This window comes from Rhinopithecus roxellana, chromosome 14, assembly GCF_007565055.1.
Source record: "Rhinopithecus roxellana isolate Shanxi Qingling chromosome 14, ASM756505v1, whole genome shotgun sequence".
NCBI classification, from domain to species: domain Eukaryota; kingdom Metazoa; phylum Chordata; class Mammalia; order Primates; family Cercopithecidae; genus Rhinopithecus; species Rhinopithecus roxellana.
In genome coordinates, this window is record NC_044562.1 from 37,950,332 (window position 1) to 37,968,452 (window position 18,121).

General features: G+C 39.3%; 1 protein-coding gene across 1 annotated transcript in view; it reads left to right on the forward strand.

The window, feature by feature from the left end:
- The first annotated feature begins 3,020 nt into the window (after positions 1-3,020).
- Positions 3,021-18,121, forward strand: part of DNAH7 (dynein axonemal heavy chain 7) — a 344,384-nt gene continuing 329,283 nt past the window's right edge. The window contains exons 1-2 of the mRNA XM_030916210.1: positions 3,021-3,160; positions 14,995-15,057. Coding sequence (XP_030772070.1) covers positions 3,146-3,160; positions 14,995-15,057 — 78 coding nt within the window. The 5' untranslated portion in view covers positions 3,021-3,145. The remainder of the gene's footprint in view (positions 3,161-14,994; positions 15,058-18,121) is intronic.

Below are 18,121 nucleotides of genomic sequence, written 5' to 3' on the forward strand. Positions count from 1 at the left end.
TCTGACCAATATGTGCAATATCTACTAGCCATATACACACTTCCATGTCCTATAGCTATCTCACACTCAACGTGCCCAATGCTGGACTCATCACTTTCTCTGTAAAGCCTGTTTATTCTTCTCCTTTTTCTTACTCAGTGAATAATACCACCATCCATTCAGGTATCCAAAGCAGTAAAATGATCCTCAACCTACTTTTACCGTAAACATCTACTTCTTAATGAAGTCATTTCCCGCATATCTCTTGAATGTATCTGCTCCATTCCTACTGTCATTGGCTCAGTTCCAGCCATCCTCATCCCTCACTGTACTCTTGTAATAGTCTTCTAACAGGTCTCTCTGTTACCGCCAGTCCCACCTACCTCCTATCCTTCTACCATGCTGATATTAGGGTGATTTCTGTAAAATGGGAATATGGTCCTGTCATTTTTCCTTCTTTATTTTTGGCTTCAGTTTTCCTCCTCTTATTTTAAGGATATTTATAACAAATTTCTAAAATTATGGTAAAACATATATAACATAAAATTTACCATTCTAATCACTGTCAAGTGTACGATTCAGCGGCATGAAGTCCATTCACATTGTGGTGCAACCATCACCACCATTCATCTTCAAATTTTTTTTCATCTTGCATAATTGAAACTCCATACCCATTAAACATTAGTTCCCTCATTCCCTTTCTTGGCCCTCCCTCTTCCAGTCCCTGGTAACCACCATTCTAATTTCTTTCTTTATACATTTGGTTACTCTACCTATCTCAGATGAGTGGAATCATACAGTATCTTTTTTCTTTTGTGACTGACCAATTTCAGTTGTCATAATGTCTTCAAGTTTTATCCATGTTGTAGCAGATGTAGAGATGTGGCAATGTGTCAGAATTTTCTTCCTTTTAAAAAGGCTGAATATATATGTTACATTTTGTTTATGCATTTGTCTATCAAGGGACATTTGGGTTGCTTCACCTTTTGACTATTGTGTATAATGCTGCTATAAATATGAGCATATATATATATATATGTTTGTGTCCCAGCTTTCACTTCTTTGGGTTTGTACCAGAAGTGGAATTGTTGGATCATAAGGTATTTCTATTTTAATTTTTGGAGGAACTGCCATACTGTTTTCCATACCAGCTGCACCATTTTACATTCTCACCAGTGGTGCACAAGAGTTCCAATTTCTCTACACCCTCATTAACACTTGTTAATATTCTGTACATTAATGCTTCATCAGATTTGCAAATATTTGCTTCCATTCTGTGGATTTTTTTTTTTTTTTTGAGATGGAGTCTCACTCTATTGCCCAGGCTGGAATGCAGTGGCACAATCTCAGCTCACTGCAACCTCCCCCTCCCGAGTTCATGCCATTCTCCTGCCTCAGCCTCCTGAGTAGCTGGAACTACAGGTGCCCGCCACCGCGCCTGGCTGATTTTTTTTTTTTTTTTTTTTTTTTTTTTTTGTATTTTTAATAGAGATGGGGTTTCACCATGTTAGGCAGAATGGTCTCGATCTCCTGACCTGGTGATTCACCCGCCTCCGCCTTCCAAAGTGCTGGGATTACAGGCGTGAGCCACCGCACCTGGCCTGTGTGGACTGTCTTTTTACTGATGAGAGTATTCTTTGATACTTTGATATTCTTTGATAGCACAAAGGTTTTTTATGCTGATGCAACCAAATTGTATATTTTTTCCTTGTCGTTTTGGTGTCATGTCCAAGAAATCACTGCCAAATCCAATGTCGTGAAGCGGTTCTTCTAAGTTTTCTTCTAAGAGTTTTATAGTTTAAGACCTTACAGTTACATTTTTGATCAATTTTGAGATAATTTTGTATATGATGATTTTAGGTAAAGGTCCAACTGCATTTCTTCCGCATATGGACATTTAGTTTTCCCAGCATCATTGTTGAAAATAAATTGTTAAGGTCACTATAGTTTTGTAGTAAGTTCTGAAATCAAAAACTGTGAGTACTCCAACTTTGTCCTTTAATTTCAAGACTGTTTTGGCTATTTATGACCACTTGAGGTTCCTTGTTAATTTCAGGATGGAATTCTGCCATTTCTTAGAATAAAACTTTTCAGTGGAGGTCGCTTTTGACATCCAAACTCCTGCCCTTTTATAGGGTCCTTTAAGATCTACCACCTGCTTATCACCTCAGCTTCATCTCTAGACTGGCTCCAATCCCCTTTACCCAAACCTACTCATCAACCTTTCAGAACCATTTTCACTACTTCCAATAGCTATGCTGTCTTGTCCCAGGTCTTTGTATGTGACCTGCTTTTTGCCTGGTATTCTTCGCCTGGCATTTCTTCTTCCTTCACATTTCAGCTTCCACATCCCTTCCATACCCTCCGTGAGAGAATTAGCTGGTGCTTTATGTTCTACCTGAGGACTGCCATTCCTAGCACCGTCTCCACTACATGCTAAGTGCTTGCTTGGACACCCGCCTAGCCTGTGGCTAAAGAATTATGTCTTGGTCACATTTGGGCTTAGCACACCACTTTTCATGTAGTAAACCATCTGTGAATGTTGGTTTCAAGAATTGTTGGAAGAATTACTGGTATTCTTCCAAAGGATAGTTTTCTAGAGTGTGGGAAGAGTCAACAGCACAGGGTTTGGAAGCACATGAATGACGAAAGGTGTTTACTGGCTCCTGCCTTTGCATGCTTTGTTCGCATTATTCCACTCGCCCACATTAGCAATGAAATTTGTAATCATTTCATTCCAGTGTTTCTCCGAGACCTCTGAGGGGTTAAGGCAGCGGTCCCGGGCACCCAGCTCAGTTAGAAGGAGTGTGCGGAAGTGTGAGGATCTACTTCAGTAATCAGAGGATACTGGAGGGACCCACCCAGTGTTCTTGGTTGTTCAACGCACACCTTAGACCTCACCACCCTAGCAGAGGCATCCCGGAAAGCTCCTTTTGCGGGAGCGCACGCCAGCTTCCGGGTCCAGCCCCAGAAGCAACAGATAACCGGAAATGGAACCTGCGCCGGCCTGTTGCTTAGCAACAAACACTGCCGGGACGCTGGACGGCCCTGGCGCGGAGATAGCTGAGTCCGCCGGCAGGTCCCGGGGCGCCGCCTCTATGGTTCTAGGGGTTCTGCGGCCGGAGCGACCCAGAAGCGCCGGTGAGGCCAGCGCGTCCTCACAGCCATGAGCAGCGAGCAGGTGAGAGGGCTGCTCTTTGCCAGCCTCGCCGCCGCCGCGACGCTTCCCAGGCGTTTCAGAAGTGGTGGAAGCCCGTCCTGCCCACCGAACTCCCCAGCTGTGACTCCGCGGTGTACAGCTTCCTTCACTCCACTTATGGCCTGGGTTTCTGAGCGCTTTCCGCGAATGCCTTTATACGTTCCTTTCCCAGCTATTCGCCCTTGGTCGTCGTAACAACCAAACCTAGCAGCCCAGTGGCGTGCCAGCAGGGGGAGCCACAGCCCAGAGCACCCCCAGAATGCTAATAGAGGTGTGCTTGGGTGAGAGGCGGCTCTGCGAGTTGCCGCGGGTTTGGGTTCTAGGGTGGGAATCGAAGCCAATTCCTAGCCGTGTGACTTTGGGCAAATCTCCTAGTCTTTCTAAACCTTAATTCTCCCACCTCTTATGCAGAGCGGGGGAAACACCAGACACCAGAACAACTTTTCTTCTTTCTGAGGTTGTTGTCAATTTCAAATAAGATACCATCCCATACCATAACAGTATTATGCTATACATGAAAGGCCTTGGTAAGTGACAAATGGCACTTCTTAAGATGATATTCCATAGTATGTGATAAAAGATGTACTTTGCAGTAGCTGCTTTTCTCTTTTTTCTTTCTCTTTCCTTTTTCTTCTGTATAAGAATTCTTTCTTCATTGACTTAAGAGCAACTAACAGAAAGAAAGGCAGAACGATGGCCAATCGTCTTAATATCAGCACAGAATGAGAAGATATTAAGCGTGGGCATTATTCTGGCTAACTCGAAAACAACCCTAGCTTTCTACGTAGTGATGAATAAGGAAAAAGACCCTATAAACCTCGTGGAAGAAAAACAGTTGTTTTTAAGCCTGCAAATTTCATTTAGCTTTTAAACAATATGAAACTATAATTATTTCTTTTTAATTGCTTTATAATGCTTTTTTCGGTAGTAGAATTTACTGTGGAAACAGTATTAAGACGGATTTCGTCTCCTATCCATTGAGTTGTACATTCCTCACAGAATTATGTGAAGATCCTAATTGGTTAATTAATCAAGTAATTAATACCTGAAATGCCCAAGAAAATTTGATTTGAGCCTTTAAAAAAAAAAATAAGTGTAACTTAAGAATTGAGAAATGGACAATTTTATTCATATGCTAAAGTATAATTAGTATTGGTATTAATAATAAAAGAGTAAATGAGCAAGCAAGAAACAAAGAATTCAGATACAAGTAACCCAAAACACTGAGCAATTGTTTAATACCTCTTACTAGGAATTTTTTTCTACGTGATATTAATGTGATCAGATTTTTAAAATGACATTTGTTACCGTCACCATTATTATATATTGAGCAGCTTCTTTGCTTCTTGCCCAAATTTAGTCTTTGGTCAGATCTTGAACCATATCCTACGTTGTTAGAGTTTAAAATACACTTCTATTACGTTTCCAATGTTATTTCTCAATGGCTGTTTTTCACAATTCCCCTAACTTACCCATCTACGACTAAAAAATATCCACTAAAAACCAATCAGCCGTTAAGTTCTAAATTTTACTTCATCTTTATAAAAGTAATGTTGGGAAATGACACCCTAGTCTCTCACTCCCCCTCCTGAAAGGTTGTGATTAATTGAAGAGGCAGCGGGATCTTAAAAGAATGGACATGATTTCCATTTTCCACTTACTATTTTTGAACAGCAGAGGGCCCTCTATCACTGTTTTGGTTGATTTGTAATTTAAAAACTAATCTTGAGACTTTCATTTATGCTAATTTAGAATGTAGTTTTCCTTTGGAAGGATGAAAGTTTTTATATTTTAACCTAAAACAAACAGAATGGATTAAACTTTTGGAAATGCCATTTTTTATGTGACATTTACTTGTATATTCATTCAGTTTGAGAAAGTGAGCAGGTGGTAAAATCATATTTGCTGAAGGAGATTTTAACATATTCATCTCATTAGTGGAAGGTTGAGAGTGACATGGAATTTTTTAGGAATAGCAGTCTGGGCTTTTCTCTTAAATTAGGTATTTAGAAGAAATATAAATATTTTGCAATTGCTCATTTCATTTTTAAAATGAGTTAAAACTTTAAAAGGCATTTTTAGTATCAGTTGAAAAACTTTCAGAGGTTTAAAAGCACAAATATCCAAAGACCGGGAAGCTCCCCACAGATATACTACAGATTGTGGGCAGAAAAGAGGAAAAAGCTGTCGGTCTTTTTCTACCACAGCACTTTTTCTAGTTATGGAATCAAGTAATTTATGTTTATACGATGTCATGCTCATTCCGTTTTCCTTCATCATGTTTTTAAAGTGTCATTGCTTAAAAAGGGGAAAGAATGAAAAAAGTTAGATATGAGACCAACAGCATAGTGATAACTTTAACGACTCAAACATGCGACAATTGACAACTATATTTAAATCAGTACTACTAAATTTTGAGAGGTTTTTGTTGATTTAACCAGACACATTTATAGATTCTAGTCATTTGATCAGGATAGTTAATATTTGAGCTATACCAGGTTTATGACGTCTCTTCCAGTAGTCAAGTAGGTGAAAATCAGCGAAGTAAAAACAAAATGCAAAGCCAGACTATTTAAGGAAGGCCTAGACTCTTTAGCAATTTTAAGTTAGAATGTAAAATTATGTTAGTCAGGATCCTAACGGAAGACAGATGGCATACTCAAAAGGACTTAACTGAAGAACAATTATAAAAAGACCATTTGTAGAGGTGTCGGTAAGGTTAAGGGAACCATGAGGGATAAAGAGACACTCAAGGATTAACAGCAGTAGGACAGTAGGATGCCATTACCATGGTTAGGCCTGATTGGTCATTGAAACTGAACATTATTCTCAGACCCTGATGAGTGCTAGATACTTTGAATGATAGCTTCCTGACAGGAGCTGAGGTCTGGAAGAATTCAGCCACTATCAGAACTACAGAGAATAGGAAAGACTGGGAAACAAATATCCTAAACTTTCTGTCCTCCTGCTCTTCAGTCTCCTCCTGGTGACTTTTTTGGTTAATCCCTATCAGAAGTCAGAGAACTGAGGGCACAGATGATGTCCATCTGTAGAATTCAACCTCCCAGGCACAGAGCAGGAAGAAGAGGGTAAAGACTTGATCTGAGGCAGAGTACAACCATCACAGACATTATTATAAATGGATGCAATCTTCATAGACAGTTCCCTGTCCATAAATCAGTTGGATTAACAGTTGTTGAGGTCCTAAGATGAATTTTTCATTTAAAATATTTATACCTAAGAATAAATCTAAAAAAGACATATGACACCCTTATGAAGACTACTACAAAATGTTTCTGAAGGATATGCTCCCAGAATCTGAATAAGTAAAGAAATATATTGTGCTCAAAAGAGAGAAGACTCAGTATTCAATGTGTTCCTGTCATTGTCCTAAAAAGTTTATGCAATGTAGATCCTAAATTTCACATGGTAGGAAAAGATCAAGATTGTTTATGATAATTTTTAAGAACAGTAAAGTGGAGGGAATTGCCCTACAGATTTCAAGACCTATCAGGAATCATAGTAAGTTAGGCAATATAATAATTTTTTTTTTTACAGATAATAAACCAATGGAATTAAAGGGACAAAAACAGAGATGCACATATATATTTATGTTATATATACACATGTATGTGTGTATATATGAGATACATGCCTAAGAATTGTGTGTGTTTGTACTAAAATACATGCCCAAGGAGTTCGCTGAGACATCTTTTGTAATACAGAAACATAGGAAATAAGTTAAATGTTCATTTGCTAGGGAATGGAATGGATACATTGTACTATGCTCACAGAGTACTATACAGCTGTGAAAATCATTGAGAAACGTGTATTAATGGGCATAAATTTCAAAAACGTAATATTAAAAAGCATGTTGCAGAAGGATACAAATTGTGTGATGGCATTTATATAAAATTAAAAATCATGCAGTAACAATATCTTAGGTTGTTTGACAATCATATGTAGTAATAAGTGTAGTAAAAATTTGCTTAGGAATGATAAACACAAAATTCCAGGATGGCAAAGAATTGGGTTGAAGATACGCAAGTGTTCATGATATTATTTTCTGTATGTTTGAAATATTTCCTAATTTTGAAGAGAATGAGACGTGAGTAAATATAGATAGTGTGCACAGACAATCTTGGTTCAGGAGACAGATAAATTAATTGGGTGATAATTGGAGTGGAAAGCACAATCAAAGAAGGTTTTCCTTTTCTTTTTATTTATTTTTTATTATTTGTATATTTATTTTGAGACGGAATCTCGCTGTCACCCAGGCTAGAGTGCAGTGGTGCGATCTTGGCTCACTGCATCCTCCACCTCCTGGGTTCATGCCATTCTCCTGCCTCAGCCTCTTGAGTAGCTGGGACTACAGGTGCCTGCCACTACGCTCAGCTAAGTTTTGTATTTTTAGTAGAGATGGGGTTTCACCATATTGGGCAGGCTGGTCTCAAACTACTGACCTTATGATCCGCCTGCCTCAGCCTCCCAAAGTGCTGCAATTACAGGCATGAGCCACCACACCTGGCCTCTTTTATTTTTAAAAATAAACATTCTTGGAGCTTCCAGATAGCTGAACAGAAAACCCTGAGCCAGGAGTCATGGCAGCCAAACCCAAGCTCAACTACTTTAGTGTCAGGGGCAGGATGGAGTCAGTCCTCTGGCTGCTGGCTGCAGCTGGAATAGAGTTTGAAGAAGAATTTATTGAAACAAGATAATAATATGGAAAGTTGCAGAAGGATAGACGCCTGCTTTTTGGCCAAGTGCCTTTGCTTCAAATTGATGGAATGATGCTGACACCGACTACAGCCATCCTCAGCTACCTTGCTGCTAAGTACAGTGTCTGTGGGAAGGACCTGAAGGAGAGTCAGGATCAACATGTGTGCTGAGGGCACCCTGGACCTGATGATGATGATGGCACTGGCCCACTGAGAAAAAGAGGAGAACCTTGCTCAGTCATGAAGAAAGCTAAAACTCGGTACTTGGCCATCTTTGAAAAGATTTTGAAAGAACATGGAGAGGATCTTCTCGCTGGCAACAAATTCAATTGGGCAGACATACAACTGTTAGAAGCTGTTTTAATGGTAGAAGAACTCAATGCTTCTGTTCTTTCTCATTTCCCTCTGCTGAAGGCATTTTAAACAGGAATCAGCAACATCTCCAGAATTAAGAAATTCCTGCAACCTGGGAGTCAGAGGAAGCCGCTCCCTGATACCCAATATGTTGAACTAGTTAGAAACATTCTGCAGTTCTAGTGGCAGCAGGTCACATGATGGCAAGAATTAACGATCCAATCGCAGTATCAGCACAGGCCTTCTGTAGTGGATAATAGAAGCAAACTGTAGATCCTAGGAGGAAAGTGTCTAAAAAGAACCAAACTGGTCAGGTGCGGTGACTCATGCCTGTAATCCCAGCACTTTGGGAGGCTGAAGCAGGCAGATCACCTGAGGTCAGCAGTTCGAGACCAGCCTGGCCAACATAGCGAAACCCCATCTCTACTCAAAATACAAAAGTTAGCCGGTGTGGTGGCACACGCCTGTAATCCTAGCTGCTCGGGAGGCTGAGGCAGGAGAATGGCTTGAACCCAGGTGGTGGAGATGGCAGTGAGCCGAGATTACGCCACTGCATTCCAGCCTGGGTGACAGAATGAGACTCTGCGTCAAACAAACAAAAACCAAACCATGCTGCCATTAACAGCAGATGCTGATTAAATGTAACACAAAAACAAAAATAAAAATGAGCATTCTTTATTTGAATGTTGATGGGAGTTCTGTAGTATAAAGGGAGGCATTGCTAATTCAAGGAAGAAGGGATTATCAGAAAAGCACTGTCTTCAATAAAGTGAAAGGAGATGGAGGGATTGGTCTGTGATCGTAGGTGCGATGGTGTCCCCAACTGCTTGTAGATGAAGGACAGAAGAACAATAAAGGTGTGATCATAAGTAGGTCTGTAGACTTGGTTACAGGGAGATGGAGGCATTCTCAAATATTAAAATGGTGATGTGTGAGAAACTCTGGAGATAGGTCATTACAAAACTTAGGACACCAAATTTATTAGAAAATCTCAAAAGTTTTGAATGTCAGAGATTAGTAATCATGCACTTAAAGTGCATCCAGTGGGACTGGAGATGTGATTTTCCTCGAGCAATATATACCTACTTGGGTACAAGCGTAGAGAAGGTAAGTAGTTGAATTCCAATGGGATTATGGTTTAGTTAAGTATGTACCAGAGGGAGTTGAGGGTATTTGATAGGGTGTAGTTGTGACTATGGACTGTAGAATCTAAACTGGGCAAGGAGGAAGAGAAGATAAGAGGGAGATAGATACTGAGAAGGAGGTTTGATATTAGAGGTCTCAATCAAAACAAAGAAATATAGGAGGGCGTCAGATCATACTTGCTGGGAGCAAAGGATGTGGTGATCAGAGAAAAGAATGTTTTAAAATCAAGATTTCACAAGAGCTGCCATATTTAATGATAAGATCCTAGAGGGGTTGCCATGAAAGTGGTTGGCAGAGATGAAGCGGAAGACAAGGTTACAGATGAGGAGGTTAAGCAACTAAGGGACTAGGCTGTTAGGTAGATTTAGTCACATATATATTTTTAAGTCATTGAGACTGATGACCAAGAGTAGAAGCTTTTTTTTTATTGCAAGTAAGTACAGTGGAACTCAAACTCCAAAAAATAAAACAGATTGTTTTTTTTTTTGGTTTGCTGAACTGGGAAGTCTAAGAGAATGGACATCAGGGGCCGGGCGCGGTGGCTCAAGCCTGTAATCCCGGCACTTTGGGAGGCCGAGACGGGCAGATCACGAGGTCAGGAGATCGAGACCATCCTGGCTAACATGGTGAAACCCCGTCTCTACTAAAAAAAAAATACAAAAAACTAGCCGGGCGAGGTGGCAGGCGCCTGTAGCCCCAGCTACTCGGGAGGCTGAGGCAGGAGAATGGCGTAAACCCGGGAGGCGGAGCTTGCAGTGAGCTGAGATCCGGCCACTGCACTCCAGCCTGGGCGACAGAGCGAGACTCCGTCTCAAAAAAAAAAAAAAAAAAGAAAAAGAGAATGGACATCAGAATAGATTCAGGTATGTAACAGATACATGATATAATCAGGATTCTTTCTCCTTTCCTTCTTCATCCCCCATTCTTTCTTTTTCTCCACCTGATCTCTCTTTCCACTCTCTGCTTGCTTTCCAGTTCCTTAGACCATGGTTATAATAATAATGGATATTGTGAGATGTTAGATCCAGGATATATATTGTAGGTAAAGCTCAGAGGGTTTGCTAATGAATTAAATGTATGATATGAGAAAAAGGGAGGAATCAAGGATGGTACCAGGGATTTTAGCTTAAATAATGGTGTTAATGGTGATGCCGTTTACTGAGTTTAATAAAATATGGGGAAGTTCTGGTAGGGTTTGTGGGAATTTATTGATCAAGCAATATTTTGGACATGTTAAGTTAGAGGTGTCTATTTGACCTCTGAGTGGAGATAGCAAAAATCAAATATAGGAATGGGGACCTTAGGATAAAGGTTAATCCTGGGGAGATAAATTTGGGAGATTCCAGTATATGGATAATATTTAAAATATTTGGACTGGATCGGGTCAATTAGAAAGGAAACATACCTGAGGACTGAGGGGTATCTGTCACATGAAGATCAGAAAATGAGAAGCAACAGGAGAAATAAGATCAAGAGGTCTATTATACATCATGATGACTAGACTTCATAAAAATATATCCTTGAAAATTGCTATTAGAGTAGATTTTAAGTGCTCATACCACAAAAAGTATGTGAGGTAATGCATATGTTAATTAGCTTGATTTAGCCATTCTATGATTTATACGTATATCAAAACACCACATTGTATACCATAAATGTATACAATTTTTATTTGTAAATTAAAAAATGAACTTAAAAAAAATGAGAAGGAATTGGCAATGAAAAATCTGAAAGTGTTCATTAGGAAGTTAGGAAGAGCATAAAAAATATAATCATTCTGGAAATTGAGTGAAGACAGTATTCAAGAAGGAGACAGTGATCAACTGTGTCAAAGTACTGTTAAAAGATTGAGTAAAGTGAGGCCTGAGAATTTACCACAGGACTTGGCATTGTGGAGGTAATCAGACCTCTTGATGAGAGTGATGTGCAAGGATTAAATACTTCACTGGAGAACATTCTGGAGAAATTGGGAGCAGAAAAATCGGGCAGTTGCTAGGGGGAATATAGGATTAAGGCTGATACTTTTTCAGATGGGATTTTAACATGTTTGCATACTAGTGAAAATAGTAGAGAACAAAAGGCACATTAGAGAGAGAGAGAATTTCAAATTGCTGCTGCAAAAACAATGTCCTTTAGTAGTTGAGTGAAAAAATGTATTAAAGGCCAATTAATAGAAATAAAAGTAAATACCACCTCCTCCTTTATAGGGGAAACAACACCAGAGATAAGCAGAAAATCTTTAGACAGAGAAAGAAAAGAGAGATTATCTATGAATGGAGGACATGTACATTGAAAATAAACCTCATTACTTTGGAAAAGAGAGTTTGGGGGATAATGGACAGACCGTGAGTGGAGTGTTTTTTTGAATACTCTGCTCCAAGCTATCTCTTTATTGAATGGAAACATAGTTTTAATATTAACCAGAATGTTTGTTTTGTGAGAGCAGAGACTACATTATAAATGAAGTCCTCATCTATACAATAGGCACAAAAGTGGTACAACACTACTTATTTTGTAGAGTTTTTAAGAAAATTAGATGTAGATGTCCTAGAACAACACTTGGCACTCAATGAAATAAATATAAAGTGTACTGTAACCAATGTAAATAATTAATAATGAGTATTATGGGTTAAATGGTGTCCGCCCAATTCATACGTTGAAATTTTTACCTGCTGTATGTCAGAATATGACTGTATTTGTACATAGAGCCCTTAGAGAGATGATTAAGTTAAACTGACCTTGTGATGGTAGACTCTAATCCAAAATGACTGGTATCCTTATAAAAAAAGAAATTTGACGTGACAGAGGGAAGATGATATGAAGACATAGGGAAAAGATGGCCATCTTGACAAAGAGTGAGATCTCAGAAAGCACCAACCCTGTTGACACCTGGATCTCAAACTTTGAGAAAACATATTTCTGTTAAGTCACCCAGTCACCCACTTTGTTATGGGAGCCCTAGCAAACTAATATAATGGAATAATTTGCATGTTTTGTTTTTTTGTGGTAAGTCTTCATAATCTACATTTCAACACAGCTCACTTCAGAAGGGCCACATTTCAAGTGATCAGTAGCTATAGGGATCTAGTGCATAGGACAGCACAGCTCTAAAGAAGAGAGGAATAGCAGATATAAGGAGCAGCCACTCCCTCTAGGTCTAAGGGAGAGTGCTCAAGGAACAAACTTGGAAGATGTTGTAGTGAAAAATGTAGTAAAAGCCAAGTAATAGAAATAAAAGTAAATACCACCCCGGCTTTTATAGGGGAAACGACACCAGAGATAAGCAGAAAATCTTTAGACTGAGAGAGAAAAGAGAGATTGTCTGTGAATGGAGGACATGTACATTGAAAATAACCTCATTATTTTGGAAAAGAGAGTTTAGGGGATAATGGACAGACCGTGAGTGAAGTATTTTTTTGAATAGTCTGCTCCAAGCCATCTCTCTTTATTGAATGGAAACATAGTTTTCGTTGTTGTTTGTTTGTTTGTTTTGAGATGGAGTCTCTCTCTGTCGCTCAGGCTGGAGTGCAGTGGCACAATTTTGGCTCACTGCAAGTTCCCCCTCCCGGGTTCACACCATTCTCCTGCCTCAGCCTCCTGAGTAGCTGGGACTACAGGCGCCCGCCACCATGCCTGGCTAATTTTTTTTTTTTTTTTTTTTTTTGGTATTTTTAGTACAGACGGGGTTTCACTGTGTTAGCCAGGATGATCTCGATCTCCTGACCTCGTGATCTGCGCACCTTGGCCTCCCAAAGAGCTGGGATTACAGGCGTGAGCCACTGTGTCCTGCCAGAAACATAGTTTTAATATTAACCAGAATGTTAAGGGAGCAGAGACTCTCTGCTCAAAGAGAAGAGCCATCCCTTTCCCAAAGCCTTTAGATTTAAGACCTTGTGGGAGAAAGTGTGACTGTGGCCCAGTGGATGGAAAAAACATTTGCTGAGGAGATGCAGGTCTGGGCTAGGAGGTGAAAACCACCTGCTGGGATCCTGAAAGTTTGAAAGGAAGTCTTCCCTCTGTGATGTAAGTGAAACTTGTAGAAAACTGCCCACAGGGATACTGGTGCAATTTGCTGGAGGGTGTCTGCCTCTGAGTCAGCCTCACACCATAGATTGACAGGGATGCTGACTGCTGGCAGCCACACCATGGGAGCTATGAGAAAAAACACTGGAATCAGAAAGAAAGCCTCTTCCTCTTACAGTGCTTCTTGGCATCCATGACAATATGCTGGTTATCAAAGGAGAAATGTTACAATGTCCTGTTACATATCCCAAAGGAGGGCAAAAAAGGCAAATATGGAGCTGAGAGGCAATAAATTGACAACTGGCCAGAAGCACAACTCATGTTATCTGCTTTATAGATCAGATTGTCATTTTCCACAAAAGCTTCCTCTCAGCTAGATGAAACTTCTACCATGGAATTATTCTCTACTGCAAAGGAGATTAGCACTTTTCTCTTAAGGTTACTGCTAAGAGGTTCAAATGTTGCTTACGGCAACTTGCCGGGGGAGAAAAACCAGAATACATATTCACCTTAGGAAGTAGACCATTCTAGGAAAAAAAATGAAGTTTTAGTTATAGAGAAGGGAGGTGGGGCCAAGTAAGTTTTGAATAAATTAGATTCAGACAGACTCCCAGAAGAAATGCCCAATTCCCCATTAAATTGTCTTGGAACCCTCATGAAAAATCAATTGCCCATAAATGTTTGGGTTTATTTCTGAACTCCTAATTCTATTTCCTTGTTTTCTGTTTATCCTTATGCTAGAACAATGCAGTCTTTATTACTGTAGTTTTGTAGTAAGTCATAAAATCTGGAAGTGTGAGTCTGCCAAATTTGTTCTTCTTTTTCAAGATTGATTCTTCTTGATACATTTCCATGTTAATTTTATGATCAATGTGTTAATTTCTACAAAAAAGGAAGCTGGGATTTTGATAGGGATTGTGTTCAATCTGTAGAATATTTTCAGGATGTATTGCATCTTAACAATATTAGTCTCCCAATCCATGAACATGGGTTGTCCTTTTGTTTATTAAGAACTTTAATTTTTTTCAATAATGTTTTATGGTTTCATTATATAGGTCTTACACTTCTTTTGTTAAATGTATTCTTAAGTCTTTTATTCCATTTCCTGCCATTGTAAATGGAATCATCTCTTAATTTCAATTTTGTATTAAATACGATTGATTTTTTAAATACTTTTGATTACTGTTTTATTATAAGGGATACACATCAGGAAAAACCACATGAAGAGACACATGGGGAGAGGCCTGGGAGGGTCCTGGGTGCAGAACTTCCATGCCCTCTCCCTGTGGAATTGGGATGCATTGCCCTCCTGGCACATCCTAAATTCATTTGACTTTCGTGCATTGATCTTGTGTCCTGCAACCTAGCTAGATACAAGAACTCATTGACTAGTTTTAATATTTTTTGATGAATTATTTAAGATTTTCTGTATACAAGATCATGCCATTTGTACAATATGTTTTAGAATATTTTGGATGATGTGTGCTCATAATAAACACTGTAAAATTTGGTTGAGTGAATCAATTTTAGCATTAACGGAGTAAACAGTTTTGTTTTTTCATGTTTTTCATACAGGATAAATCGTCCAGCAAAGAAAAATCCAAGATACCAGTAAGATTTCTACCACAGCTGTCTATGGTAATTTACCAATATACCATCATATTCTATTCTTTTATAATAATGTTTGTTTACTACTTTTCAAACTTGAAAGTAAGTTACTGAATTTCTGATTTTAAATTTTATACAATTTTGAATTCCATTTGATTCTTTTCTGATGGAGAAATTCTATGAAATACATAGCTTAGAAAGAATAATATCAATAAAATAACTATAGGCGGTAATTTTCAAGTATGTACAGAATGGTTGGGTACAGGTTAGATTTCACAGAATAAAATTTGCTGTCTAGGTATGTTGAGTTTAATGCTGTTGAGTTAAACTATTATAACTTCTACAGTTGAGTTTAAGTGGAGTTTCAATTCAAATATTATTTGTTTTGAAACATATTTTAAGAGCTCAGCATAAACTGTGTAATGGAATCTGGACTGCTTTATGCAGAGATGATTACTAATATTTTGAAATAAACGTGGATGAAAATTTTAAGTGTATGATCTTGGACATTTCAAAGTACATGTTTTAATTGTGTACCTATTCGTATTGACAATACCAAGATTACCAAAAGTTTCTACAAAATAGAATCAAAGCTTTTTCTTAGTTCTGCAAATAAGTATTTATCTTGTTTCTAGTTTATAAGTAAATCTGAAATAATAGATATTTTCTCTTTTAAAAAATTTGACAAATTTTAAAATTGAAAAAAATGGTATTAGGTTTTTTTGGTGTGTTAAATTTAAATGTACTTGCTGAGTAAATATTCAGTGGCTGAGTTGAATAATCTAAGGCATGTAATTGTCTAAAACGCTTTTGTTGGCTGATTTAAAACCTTATATTGTGCTCATATTTGACTGGCTCTTGTAATTTTCATTCCGTATCCTTTGAGTTTTATGTCTTTTAAAAGAAATTAGATTTTTTAAGAGATATTTAAAAACATTCATTCATTAAAAAATTTTTATTTAAATATTAAAGTTTGTTCCTGGGTATAAGTTCTGCAGCAGTAATTAAGATGTAGAGTGTGGGTATAAGTTCTCCAGCAGTAATTAAGACGTAGAGTGATTTTCATTATAGACCTTCAGGCTTCTAGAGGTGAATGCTGTAGTTGAAACCAGCACTGGTGGCTCTCAGCCCCTGTGATCTGGTGACCTGATTCTCACCCTTTCTGCACACCTCATTCATATCCCTCCCATGAGTCTTCAATCTTTTATGGAACAAGATTAGAGTTGAACAATGAAAGGGCAGATGGAAATGAAAGAGCACTGACTTACATGTTTTCCTAGCCTATTTTCCTGTGCACGAGGTATCTGAAACAAGGGCTTGTGGGCACGTAGTGTATTTGAGAAGCAATAATAAGAGATTGAGGAGAGTAAAACTAGGAAGAAGGAAAAGCCATACAACCATGAGCTATCAGTAGGCAACTGGTATGTCCTGCCATGACTTTTGAGCTTATAGAATGCTTCCTGGAATTGATCACCTGAGGAGGGTCAAGGAATAGCATTTATCTCTCATCTTTTATCCTGTATTGGTGAAAGATTGTTCCTGGGGATGTTGACTCCCATCCTGTCTGGTTGCTTATGTGTGTGAGCAGAGTGGGCTCTTCCTAGAGTCCCATACTATAGCATTAGAGGATTCCACTGCAGAACGGAAAAGACATTTTCTTTTTTCTTTCTTTTTTTTTTTCTAGACAGAGTCTCACTCTCTCGGCCAGGCTGGAGTGCAGTGGCATGATCTCGGCTCACTGCAACCTCCACCTCCCGGGCTCAAGCAATTCTCCTACCTCAGCCTCCCGAGTAGCTGGGATTATAGGCGTATGCCACCACGCCTGGCTAATTTTTGTATTTTTAGTAGAGACGGGGTTTCACCATGTTGGCCAGGCTGGTCTCGAACTCCTGACCTCAGGTAATCCGCCCCCCTCGGCCTCCCGAAGTGCTGGGATTACAGGCATGAAGCACTGTGCCCGGCTGCAAAAGGTATTTTCTTGGTATGAGAAGTTAGTACAGAACTGTTTACTGCAGCCATATCTGGAATCCAAGGTGAGGCCAGCAGGATGTGAGGCATCATTTGCCAGATGATTTTCTGACACATGTGTGGCTCTTTGTCTTGGTTAGCTAGAGAAGCACTATTTGTAAAATGTTCTGAGATACATATTCTGCCCTGCAATGTAAGAAGGAAACATTAAAGTCCTCACTACCTTTCTTCACCTAGAGTGGTGATGAGACTTGGAGAAAGAGCTCAGCAACAGAATGGACGATGCAGAGATCTTAAAAAGTCAGGGTGGTGGCAGTGATGAGGTGGTTGTATAGGAGGCGTGGGTTACATAGGGTGTTTTGGATATTTGTAGTGACTCCAGTACAATAGATGTCATTCAGATTACCTCTGTCCCTGATGTGAAAATTCCAAGGCACTTAGACTAGATATCCCAGAGCCATTCCTCTCTGTCATCTATAACTGCATTCTTCTCAGGCCTTTGCCACACCCTTATTCTCCCCAAAGGGAAGGCTTCAACTCTGAGAACACCTATTGCACCTGTTAGCTTGAAAATGTTGTGCTCATATTTCCCTCCCCGTTGTGTAGCCTAATGGCAATTGTAGAAACCAGAAACATTTGGGTTACAGCATTGTATATGTATGAAACATTCCCCTAATCTGGTGCTTTTATTGCATAAAGTACTGTCTGAAGCTCATTGCACCCTTTCCTTTCTTTTCCTTTCCTTTCTTTTATCTTTAGTTATCCTTTTCTTAGGGCATGGTTAACCATTTTGAAATTTTTTTTTGAGACGGGGTCTTGCTGTGTTGTCCAGGCTGGAGTGCAGTTGTGTGATCATGGCTCACTGTAGCCTCCATCTCCTGGGCTTACGTGAGCCTTACCAGTAGCTGGGACCACAGGCATAGGTCACCACGCCCAGCTAATTTTTGTATTTTTGGTAGAGACAAGGTTTCACCATGTTGCCCAGGCTAGTCTTGAGCTCCTGACCTCAGGTAATCCACCTGCCTCGGCCTCCCAAAGTGCTGGGATTACAGGCATGAGCCCAATAGTACTTGTTAAATCCCTACCCAGGTGTGTGGTTTCTAGCTTGCTAGAATCTGCCCTGCTC